The sequence below is a fragment of the Vulpes lagopus genome, chromosome 17, assembly GCF_018345385.1.
Source record: "Vulpes lagopus strain Blue_001 chromosome 17, ASM1834538v1, whole genome shotgun sequence".
NCBI classification, from domain to species: domain Eukaryota; kingdom Metazoa; phylum Chordata; class Mammalia; order Carnivora; family Canidae; genus Vulpes; species Vulpes lagopus.
Window position 1 is genome coordinate 29,041,344 of NC_054840.1, and position 12,466 is coordinate 29,053,809.

General features: G+C 43.5%; 1 protein-coding gene across 1 annotated transcript in view; it reads right to left on the reverse strand.

Annotated features, from left to right (window-relative positions):
* The window catches only part of USP13 (ubiquitin specific peptidase 13), a 118,999-nt gene that overhangs the window by 49,687 nt on the left and 56,846 nt on the right, over positions 1-12,466 (reverse strand). The window contains exons 8-10 of the mRNA XM_041731763.1: positions 11,615-11,802; positions 6,157-6,228; positions 5,711-5,804 (exon numbers count right to left, since the gene is read on the reverse strand). Coding sequence (XP_041587697.1) covers positions 5,711-5,804; positions 6,157-6,228; positions 11,615-11,802 — 354 coding nt within the window. The remainder of the gene's footprint in view (positions 1-5,710; positions 5,805-6,156; positions 6,229-11,614; positions 11,803-12,466) is intronic.

Here is a 12,466-nt window from a genome sequence, read left to right on the forward strand (position 1 = left end):
AGCTGCTGATCTTTGCCACTGTGTGATCATATAACTGGGAGAAGTCTCCCTAAGGACTGTGGTGAAAACCCCAGAACCTCAGCCCTGCACCCAGACTGTGGTCCAGGCTCCTTCGCTATCCACCCCCATACTTCTTTCCTTTCTCGATCCATTTCATTTCCTTGTTTTCTCTCAACTGACCTTTCTTAATGCTTTGTTCAATCCTCTGCAACTATAGCTTGAGGATTGTTGATCACTGGAAAGTTATTTGAAAAGGCTTCCTAAACAGAGAGATGCTAGCTCTCCCTCTCCACGTCACACTACAGACCAGCTCCTGAATTTCACAGCTGGGTGTGAGCATTTTAGTTCAAACGAGACCACTCCACCATTAATGCCTTGATCATCAGCTGGGCTGGCTGCCTGCACCCCTGCCCTAAGCCAGAGGGCAAGTCCCCCTAATTCCCACACTTGCCTAACAGTATGTTCCCTTCATAAAGTCTTCAGATCTAACTTCCAGCTTATTAGAAACACAAGCTGAACAAAGCAATAACCTGTAAAGCAATCCTGGGGCAAATGATTCAGCTCCTTCCACAAATCAATACCTTGCAGAAAGAAAAGTCAAAGTCATCTTTGACACCGCAGGGGAAAACTCAGACATGGGCTGGGCATTAGGTGATACTGAAGAACAGTTATTAATTTCGTTGATGTGCTTCTAACACTTTAAACAACTTTTAACATGATTTTTATGTTGAGAAAAAAAAGAAGGTATTCTAGTCACAGATGTATACTAACATTTACAGGAGGAGGATGCTTGGACTTTGTGTTAACATACTGCAGGGAAGAGAAGGGACAGGCAGAGAAGAGGATGGGAATGGGAAGGAAAAGTTGGGCTTAGGGAGGATTACTGAAACCAGACTGGCAATTGCTGAAGCTACGCAATGCTACTTGCGTGCATACTTGCAAGTTTAAAAAAAAAAATTTTTTTTATAAAGACCAGGCTCTGCATAAGGCAGTTACTTAAAAGAAACCAAAGACCAAAATAAGAACCAAAGAACTAAGTCAAAGAAACCACGTTTCCTAGTTGGCAATGGGTCGGTGACGTCATCCCAATGTCCCCTATGGGTTTGTCACCACAGGACATGAGAGGGAGTAACCAGACTTGACCAAGAGTTGGACCTGCCTTCAGGAAGCACGCACTCTTCACTGTGAGCTGGCTCTCACACTCCTGAAGCAATGGCTAGTCGCGACAACTAACTTTATTAAGAGGGAGCCCTGGGACTCTCCAAAATAGCAACCACCTAAGGAACCTGTCATATTTATAGGATACTGTACTTACTTTCTCCATCAGCAACTGCAAAACAGATCAGCTAAAATTAGCAAGAGGACTACGGTGTTCAGAATCTTTCCCAAATGCTTACACAAGACTTTCTGTTGAACTCGGAACTAAGAAGGCAGCCAGACACTCTTCACTCACATTCCTCTGAGTGTAATCCTCTAATTAATACATACATAGCAAGAATGGGGCTTTGTATCACATTAGTGCAACACTAGCGCAGATATTTATATTGTAAAAACCCAGGAATAAAAAAAGGTAAATGCATCTCAGCCTGTCCCTATACACAGGTGTATGGCATCTGTTTGTTTAAACTTTTAACCTTAAACCATAAACTTCGGACCTGTAATTCCTAACCCAGATCCAAACCCCAAATCTCCAAAGCTAAGGGAACAGAGAGCATCCCCTAGCTATCTTTCATCTTTCAAAAGGTGGGTTAGAAATATTATATTTGCCCCACCTAGGAAAATAGAGATTAGTGAAAACAGTTCTCATGTTTGGGGGTTAAATTACACCACCTCAAAAGAGAACGCTGGTTATCTCATGTTGATCAAAAACTGCGACCAGGGCAGCCCAAGTGGCTCAGCGGTTTAGCACCGCCTTCAGCCAAGGACGTGATCCTGGAGACCTGGGATCGAGTCTGGAGCCTGCTTCTCCCTCTGCCTGTGTCTCTGCCTCTCTCTCTCTCTCTGTGTCTCTCATGAATAAATAAATAAAATCTTAAAAAAAAAAAAAAACTGAAACCAGCATTTTTGTGTCAAGGATTTTTCAGAGGGGAAATCAAATGAATTGTCATTTAAGAAATGCAGTTTGGTTTAAATACAGAATTGTTTAAAACATGTTATCTTTGGAAGGAGAAATAAATTATTCAGCATTAAAATGTGTGAAAGCATGGTCTCAAATTGCATAAGATCAGGATTATATTTTTGAAGAAAGAAAAGTGTCCTTTTATAGCGAGAGGTTTTACCCACTACAGATGCAATTTAATTTTAAAAATCAATTCAACAAATTTATGTAGAAATGGCACTGCCCAAAACAAATACCACAAATCTTTTTATAGATGAAAATGTGCCTTACCCATGCATATTTAAAAATTAGATTTCACCTTGGTCGGTAGAAGACCAATTTAATACCAGGAAGCATGTCGTCTAGAAATGACCCAAGATGCAAGACAGAGGCATGGAGCCACCTGGTGATTCTGCAAACGTTACAGGCCCCCTTTTGTCATCTGCCTACACTGTCCACACACTCACACACTGGGAAACATGAAGCAAATGCTAGAACCGTTAGGGAAGTAGGATGGTGTAGGGATCAAAAGCAGACTCATGGGACACCCTACCTGGTGTTCAATCCCAGCCCTGCCACTCTCTGGCTGTGCAACTTCGGGCAAGGTTTCTGTGCATTTGTGAGCACAGAGAAAGACCCTGGCCTTGCGTTAGCAATCCTAGTTATTAGCATTGCTGGCTGGTGATAGCCCTATAAAAAGTCACTCCTACCATAGGGCTGCTACTCCTCTCTTGCTCTCTCCCTTCCACCACACATTCCTCTTGTGATCTCTCCCCTTCTCTGGTTTAGCACACCTTCTTTCTTCTTTTAGGGCATTTCAGGCACATTACAAGTCCCAAATGCCAAAGGCCTGGAATAATGCCATCTGGCCAAAGGGCTCCTGACCCCTGAGAGAAGAAAGAGTCTCACAAATTGGTTTCTCTGAAACCAATTGCCAGCGAAAATCTTGATGCTCAGAAAGTAATTCCCTCCACTGTCAAGGGGAACGAAGATTTGACCGAGAATTACTTGTCTATTAAAGAAACAGCTTAAAACTGACTCCTCCAGGGCCACAGAGAAAATCATATGGTCAATTCAAGCTCATTTTGAACGTTAAAGGGATCCTATTGATGCCCAAACCAAAGACTCACTCACATCCCACTCAGCTAAATGGGTCTTCCCCACCACTCCCAAAGATGCGCATTATACTACTCATCACATCCAGGATTCTTTCTCTAAGACCACTAGATCATGACACCACAGAGCAAGAAAGGATTTTACAAATCATCTAGATCAAAGGTCACACACCCAAATACAACAGTGTAGCTGCCAAGTCATGAATCACAAAGGGACAAGAGCCAGATGGGGACTGTGTGTCCTGTTTGAAAGGAGGGCTGCCACTCAGCTCCAGCCATCTGCTATTACGGGCCTGGAATTGTCACAGGGTCTGACTGATTAAGAGAAGCTGGAAACTCTGGGATGCCTGGGTGGCTCAGTCGGTTAAGCCGTCCAACTCTTGGTTTCAGCTCAGGTCATGATCCCAGGGCCATGAGTTCAAGCCCTGTGTCAGGCTCCACGCTGGGCATGGAGCCTGCATAAGATTCTTTCTGGCCCTCTCCCCCTGTTTGTGCTTGTGCTCACTCTCTCTGTCTCTCTCTAAAAAAAAAAAAAAAAAAGACAGCTAGAAATTCAGATGTTTATGTGTAGGCCAAGCAAAACACACCTACAGGCCAAATATGCCCCAAATGCTGCCAAATTACCCAGATTGAGCCAGACAAAGCAGGGGTTCCCACAAGCAGGCTTCAGCCCCCTGGAGATCACAGAGCTACTGCGTAAGAGTCACTAAACTCAATGGTGAAGAGGAGATGAGGGCTCTGAGCAGTCATTGTTCATAGAATGAATAAATAATGTACTTTGCTCATATAAGAACTACTTTTTTTAATGTAAAAGGACATTTTAATACTAACAAAACCAAACTTGATTTGCAAACATCACTAAATAGGTAATTTTTTATTCCATGTTTTCTCCAATGAGGAGATTCTAAAAACACAACAGGCATGTCATAGACACAAATTTGATTTACATCAGAGAGAGAACCTCTTCACACTTGGAACATTCACAACCACCACCTCGACGAATTCTGGCATTGGACTGCTGGGATTGGATGTTTATGTGACTTGCACAGAGTCTCACAGATCCTTGCAGAGCAGGAAGGAAGCCAGAGTCCCTGAGTCCCAGCCCGTCTCCTTCTCCACCAAGGAAGGTGGTCTCTGACTTGAAAGTGGCCACAAAGTGCCATAGCATGGATGAAAACCCAGGATAAATGTGATGAAAACAAAATGTTGGACCACGTCGTTTTCATCAACACGTCTTCAAGGCTCCACAGGAGCTCAAAGGTAGAAGAAGCCTGGACAAACCCTGTAGCCCAGCCCCACATCCAAACCATCCTTTCAACTACATCCCAGATGAGGGTGTTCCAGTCTCAATGGATAAGGAACTTGTTATCTTGCCACGCTGGGTAGCAATGCACCTTCCTGCCTCCACACCACTGTGATCTCCCAGCCTGGCCATTAGTAATCCACCCTCTTCAACCCCTACCTTCCCCCCATCTCCAAACATCACCTCTAAATGCTCCCTTCATACTCTCCCATCTCCCAGTTGCTCCACTTCCCCAATGAGCTGGCTTCCCTATGAATAAGAGTTTATTCACTTTCGCTTCTTGCTGTCAATCTAGTTAAGGTCGACTGACTTACAGTGGGAGCACAGAGGCCAACATATGAGAAACAGATCTGCCCACTAAGTCAAGACAGAGCACTGAGGTCAGAGCAGGTGGTGAGGAAAAGGGGCATGCACTCCATCCAGGCTGCCTAGTGCAGCTATGCACTGCAGAATTTCAAGGAGACCACTCAAAAAGACTAGGTTGTGAGCAGTGCCCCCTGGGGTTGTCCGACGGAGCTACCCAGGGAGGGGTGTGTAGCCCATTCTGCAGACACAAAGAAATGTAAGTCCGGCTTTTAGGAGACGGAATGCATCTTTCAGTTATTCTATCAAGGAATAGCGATTGAATAGCCAACTGAGTTTCTCATACCTGAGTGTGTTGACAAACCTCCTAGCAGCTTACCAAAAACAAGGACTGCCCACACCTCCGCAGAACTTCAGAATCCTCAGTTCTGGAGGTGGGAACGGGATGGAGAAGGGAATGGAATAGGAATGTGTGTGTTGTTTCTTAACAATCAGCTTCTTGAGAAATCCTAGCAAACAAAGTTGAGGTTTAGGAGAAGATAGATATTATAAGGGCCAAGATCATGTTACCAAGGAGAAAACGTTTAAATTTGTGTAAGGTTTATTGCTTCCATCTCAGCTGTATTTTACAAAGAACAGTGTTCTGAAAACTGTTAATGATGACTCTCACATATAATCCATAAAGTAACTGTCACTAGAAACACCAACCCTAGCTATTTCCTACCACAATTTCTCAAAAGCACAGATACCCTACACTCCAAAGTGAAATAGCTATTCTGACAACTGGCTATATCCATAGCCACCATTTGCCAAATCATAGGAAATACATATTCTAGCTGGTAAAGGTCCCTCATACCTACATATCAGTGTGGCAAACACTGGGACACATACCTTATGTTCCTCCTTCATCACCTGTTCAATGAGTTCAGATTTCACTGGAGGTTTTGAATACTGGCCTGAGAGAAGGCCATGTCCTAACTTAGTCCTGGACAGGAGCGAGAAAGACAAACAAAAAGGTCATTGTTGTTTCCCCATAGAGACATTAACATCATCTATGAATGCTTTTAGGTGGAACATTTTATCTTGATTACTCAAAAATAACTTATTTGATTCTTCCTAATAACTGATGCCATTTCAAACTACCCTCAGTACTTTATAAAGAACTATTAATATATTTCTTCTTCTAAAAGTAACACCTGCTCTTTTTAGAATACTTCTAATACAGAAAACAAAAAAGAAAAGAGATGTACCTTTAATTCTGCAACCCAGCAATAACCATTATGAACATTTACTGGACATTTTCCTTAAAAATTTTTTACCTTTCAATCAGCACTTACATCTGTGTGTTGAAGTCCTGTGTTGGATCTAAAGGAGAGTAGTCAAATATTCTTGGAAGATTCCCTACATACCTAGAAAATGAGAAAGGAGAGTCAAAACATAGGGACTGAAAGAACAGAAACAAAATAACCCGAAGACCTTGCCTTTCTGTCAAAGTGAAATCATCCACCTAAAGAAAACTTTTCCTGGGACACCTGGGTGGCTCAGTGGTTGAGCCTCTGTCTGCCTTTGGCTCAGGTCATGATCCCGCAGTCCCAGGATCGAGTCCCACATTGAGCTCCCCGAAGGGAGCCTGCCTCTCCCTCTGCCTATATCTCTGTCTCTCTCTCAGTCTCATGAATAAATTAATAAAATCTTTAAAAAAAAAAAAAAAAAGAAAGAAAGAAAGAAAGAAAAGAAAAGTTTTCCTGAGATCCCACCTCTGCAGCCATATTCATGGGCCTCCCTAAAATGTTTGTGCTTCTATCTGTGGGTCTCAACTCTGGGTGCAGGTTAGAATCACCTTGAGCTTCTTGAAAAAAAAAAAAAACACCAAAGCTAGAGCCACCCCCAGATGCTCTGATGTCACTGCCTGAGACTAAAACCTGAAATCTGCAATCTTTTCAAAGTCCCCCAAGTGATTACAACATGTAGCCAGAATCAAGAACTTCCAGCTTATGCCATCACATCTGCCATCTCAAAACCAAACGGTAAGAGCAGGAATTATGCCAATGGTATCAAAATATATAATAATAGTAGTGACAACTACTGCTTCTTGAGGGCTCTCTGTATAATCTGCTTGGGTCTTCATTACAACCATATGAAGAAGGGATGGTTATGGTTACCCATTGGAGAGGTAGAAATCAGGATGCTTCCAAAGCTACCCAAGGAAGAAGTGATGAAGCCCAGAGTACAGAGTACACCCAGTCAGCCTAGCTCCAAACCATGCTCTGAACCACTCTGTCCTGTCCCTGCTCCCATGAGCAAGCCCAAACCCCCTCCTTCTGACCAGTTTACCTGGACAAGCAGTGCCAACTTCCACCACCCCTCTCTAATCTCAATGTACAATGGTGGAAGGAATGACAAAGGAATATTCCTTTCACTTCTTAAGTTCATTTCCTATTCCATACCCTCTGCTTTGTGCTGTCCACCTTTCCATCTTCAGGCTTTGACTCACTGTGTGAAAGCTCTAGAAAAAAGAATCCAGAAGCATATCCCTTTCCTTGGCACTTCATGCACTCTGCTCTGCCCACTTCTTTGACCTCATTCCCATCCCTCTCCCCTAGTCCACAATACCCCGGCCAAATGCCCTTCTTTGCCAGGATATGCCCAGTTCACACCTGCTTCAAGGTCATGCCACCTGCTGTCTCTTTCCCAGAACATTCTCTCCACAGACCTTTGCCCCATCATCTCAGGTCTGTTTAAAAGGCACCTCCTCACCGCTCCTAATTCCCCATCACCTGACCCTGGCTGACTTTCTTCTTGGCATGTATTAACATTTGCAATTTCTTGATTATCTCCTTGTTTATTATCTCTCTAGAGATAATATACTAGAGTATAATCTCCATGAAGACAGATACACTATCTAAATCACTGCACTTCCAGCACTACAATTGCACTGGACACGCAAAAGACACTCAAAAAACATCTGTTGAATGGATACATTTATATCATGTAGTCCATCTAACCAATTTTCCATAACTGACTACCCATAAGCCAACAGAAAAGGCATAACTGCAATAAAGCCCTAGCAGAGAACCATGATACACTAGTAGTTAGCAATGACCTCTAATCAGACCCCTCAACTACTGGACACTTGTAGGCACCTGCTGTCTACAAACTCAGAATTTGTACCCCGGATTATGTACCTCTGTCAAAATTAAAAGAACCCACTTCTGGTACAGTCCCTTTCAAATGGCTTTTGGATGTGTCACTAGGGCAACAATTTCATCTAGAAATTTTCAATGGACCAAGAGTCAAAAAGACCAACCAAACTTTGTAACCAAAGTATCCACAGCCAGAGGTTGCACTGAGGAATTGTTTTGGGTTTTTTTAAAGAATCTATTTATTTATTTGACAGAGAGAGTGAGAGCTAGAGAGGGAGAGCATAAACACACAGAGGAGGAGAGAGGAGACTCCCCACTGAGCAGGGAGCCTGATGCCAGCTGGATCCCAGAACCCTGAGATCATGATCTGAACTGAAGACACTTAGACGCTTAACAGACTGAGCCACCCAGGCGCCCCTGGTCCCTGATTTAAAAATATATATATATTGAAGGAAAGTCCTTGCGGAGGTGTTGTATAATTATTATTTCTTTTCAAGTAGAATGGAGGGAACTTGTGCTCTTTGGTTACAAAATCCAACAACAGTTTCAGGGTGGGCGGGGACTGGGTGACAGGCACCGAGGTGGGCACTTGACGGGATGAGCACTGGGTGTTATTCTATATGCTAGCAATTTGAACACCACTAAAAAATAAATTTGTAAGTAAAAAAAAAAAAAAACAGTTTCAGTTCCTTATAGTCGCTAAGTTTTGAAAATGCTTTCTGCCCTCCAGAGTTTGATGAACAGTCACCTTTCTGAATTTTTTTTCTATCGTGGAAAACTATACCTCACATCTGTGTTTTGGATTTAAGATTCAAATCTCTCACCTCAATGTTGTTTCAAGAGTCTCAGAATCGTGTGTTACCAAATATTTAATATTCTAGTTTCTAAACATTTACTGTGTCTATTAGAACATGAGCAACCTACTCATCATACTTATCCTCAGTCTGTTTGTTCTTTTACTAAACATCACTTGATTGAGCGGGACTAACTCAGTGGAGTTGGGTCCAGGAGCAGTGTTTTCCATTTTGTAAGTAGAAAGAGTGACTCACGGAGAGATTAAATGACTTATGCACAACCAGAGTGTAATTCGGAAATGTCAGCCTGACTCCGTGATACTCTGTCTGCCACTAGAGCCTCGTTTACATTTCAGAATAATTCTGATGAGGATCAAATCTAAATAAACTAGTGTATAAATGAATGAGAGCTAAGATCGATGGTCAGATAGCAAAACTATACTTTTTTCTTTGAGAACCCCTAGACTGCAAACTGAAGTTATAATACGTATTTTAAAAAGTATCTAGGGATCCCTGGGTGGCGCAGCGGTTTGGCGCCTGCCTTTAGCCCAGGGCGCGATCCTGGAGACCAGGGATCGAATCCCACATCGGGCTCCCGGTGCATGGAGCCTGCTTCTCCCTCTGCCTGTGTCTCTGCCTCTCTCTTTCTCTCTCTCCGTGACTATCATAAATAAATAAAATTTAAAAAAAAAAAAGTATCTAGCATTACTTCTGCATTTTAATGTAATTTTGTTGTAACAGGCTATTCCTCATAATTAGAAAAACAATAGAAACTACTAGTAAAATGGACTTTTCTGACATCAAAGATTTACCACCTTTAATTTTTTATTCTTCTCCATCAATCTTGCCTGAAACCATAAGCCTTTTTGCTAATGTTTATCTTCCTCGTGAGGTTTTCTTATCTTGTCAGCTTTTGAAATACAATAAAGACTGGCTTGTAAGAGAGCTAATGAGTTCATCATGTTGGATATTAACAATTCCTCAGTGCAGGGGCGCCTGAGAGGCTCAGTCCGTTAAGCGTCTCAGCACCCGCCTTCGGCTCAGGTCACTATCTCGGGGTCCTGGGATTGAGTCCTGCGTGGCTCCCTGCTTGGTAGGGAGTCTGCTTCTCCCTCTCCCTCTCTCTCTGCCCCTCCTCCTGCTCTCTCCCCCACATTCTTTATCTCAAATAAATACATAAAATCTTAAAAAAAAAAAAATCAGGGACCATGAGATCCATAATATGAAGTCACACTGTTCCCTAATCAAAAAATAATACAAGTATGAGACATGGACAAAAATTTTAAAAATAATGCAATGTGTGATGCATACCTTTGAAAAAGTTTTCCATCTCAAAGCTTCAAACCTGCTCTTCCTCTGTCCACACTCCCCTAGCATACCAGTCAAAGCATGTGTCACTTCATGTGCCCTTTCTTCAGAGAGACCCTCCCTGACCACCTCTTCCCCCCTTTCATTCATGGAGCTCACCATGTTTATAACCATGCCATTATTCTTCCGATTATTTATTCAGTCTGTTTCCTCAAATGGGGCCAGGCACCACATCCTTTTGCTTACTGCTGGACCCCCCCGCCCCAACCCAGCACATTGCTGAGCACAAAAGAACCCCATATTCCTCGGCTGGATGAGAAATGAAAACTAGACCAGAAAACAGCAAGTCTGGGGATCCCTGGGTGGCGCAGTGGTTTGGCGCTTGCCTTTGGCCCAGGGCGCGATCCTGGAGACCCGGGATCGAATCCCACATCAGGCTCCCGGTGCATGGAGCCTGCTTCTCCCTCTGCCTGTGTCTCTGCCTCTCTCTCTCTCTCTCTCTCTCTGTGACTATCATAAATAAATAAAAAAATTTTAAAAAAAAAAAAAAGAAAACAGCAAGTCTGTTTATACTTTTGCTTAACTACCATTAAATCCATTAGCATTTCCACTCATCCTGGGTTAAAAAAAATAAAATAAAATTGCCCTATGCTGTTCCTAGCGTGCTATCGGCCCTTCCGTCTCAGTACATGCGTGTCCTCTCCCATACTTGAACCATGGTGGAAACCAGCGTGCCCTGGAATATGCTAGAGATAATTTCCTAAACTTTAGGCAGCAGTTGCCCATGAGTGCACCAGCCTGTTCCCAGTGTGCACAGCTCCCCATTTTGGGCCCAGCCGAGGGAAGAGAGGGGTCACAGGCACAGTGGCTCTGCCCTCCATTGGGGAGGAAGAAGGCAGCCTCGAACATGCACCGGTGCCTCCACGGCATCTGTGGTGAAGAGCAGCTTGTTTATTTCAACTCTTATAGATGAACTCCTTTAAAATTTATAATAAAAGTAAATTATTAGAAAAATGAAACACCACTGATAATGCATGACAATGTTGACTTGCTACAAAAATTTCTAAACACTCACTCTCAGTTTCCATACCCAGGAGTCCAAGGACCAGCACCAGTTCTGTGAGCCACATTTTGAGTAGCAAATAACAAAAAGCTTAAATCCTCTGAGAAACTCCACTCGCCAGGAGGGCAACACTGACCAAAGCAATCACTGAGTCTCTCCTAGCACATCTACAGGAAGGAATGTGGCAGGCTGGCTGCAGAGATTGATAATTAATATTTTCTTGGCATAGAGGGCAACTGATGGGCTAAAACCAGAAGCCATCACTAATATGACCAAGCCCCTGTGAGGCTCTCGGTTACAAAGCTCTCCTAATCTCACCTGATTCCCATCACACTTGACAAGTGTTCTCACCCAGCCTCAGTGCAAGAAGTCACACCATGAGGGTGTGGTGAAATGTCCTGCAGCTGATGAGGATGCGTTTCCCCCAGCATGTGCTGGAGCGGATGAAGGGCAGCACTTCGCGCCCAGGCCACAGGAGGCCACTTACGCTCTCTGGAACTCTGGGATGCTGAAGATGGCCTGCATGACAGAACTCAGGTAGCAGCTGTTGCCCAGATTTTTGAGACCCGTGTATCCGGGGCCATACATGGGCTTCAGCTTCGTCCCCGTCTCCTGGATCACTTCCCACTCGCTGACCCGCGGCTTCATGTCATTGTCCCGAAGCCCGTTCTCTGTCTGGGACAAAGAGAAGGAAGCCAACTTTAATTGTCATTCTCACCCAAAGATCAAGTCCCAAGAATTAGTTCTGACAGCCATAGATGTTTCTGCCCCTTTTTCTCCCGAAACAAAGCAAAAAAAAAAAAAAAAAAAATCACCTAAAGAGACTGAGATGGTGATGCTGGACAAAATCCTAATGCCACACGGAACCTCACACTTAAAAATAGTTAACAATCATAGGGACGCCTGCATGGCTCAGTGGTTGAGCATCTGCCTTTGGCTCAGGGCATGACCCCAGGGTCCAGGGATCCCCACAGGGAGCCTGCTTCTCCCTCTGCCTGTGTCTCTGCCTCTCTCTGTGTGTCTCTCATGAATAAATAAATAGAATCTTTACAAATAAATAAAATAAAAAATAAAAATAGTTACAACGGTAAATTTTATGTTTTGTATGTCCTTCCAAAGGAAAACACACATACACACATTTAAAAGATTTAAAAATGAAAGGAGAAAGAGGCTGAGAGATAAGGGGATGGCAGCAAGAAAGACAAATAGGAATGGAAACAAAGAAGCTAGTAGAATAATTTCAAGGGAAAATACAATGCAGGGGCACCTGGGTGGCTCAGTGGTTAAGCATCTGCCTTCAGCCCAGGGCGTGATCCCTGGGTCCTGGGATCAAGTCCCC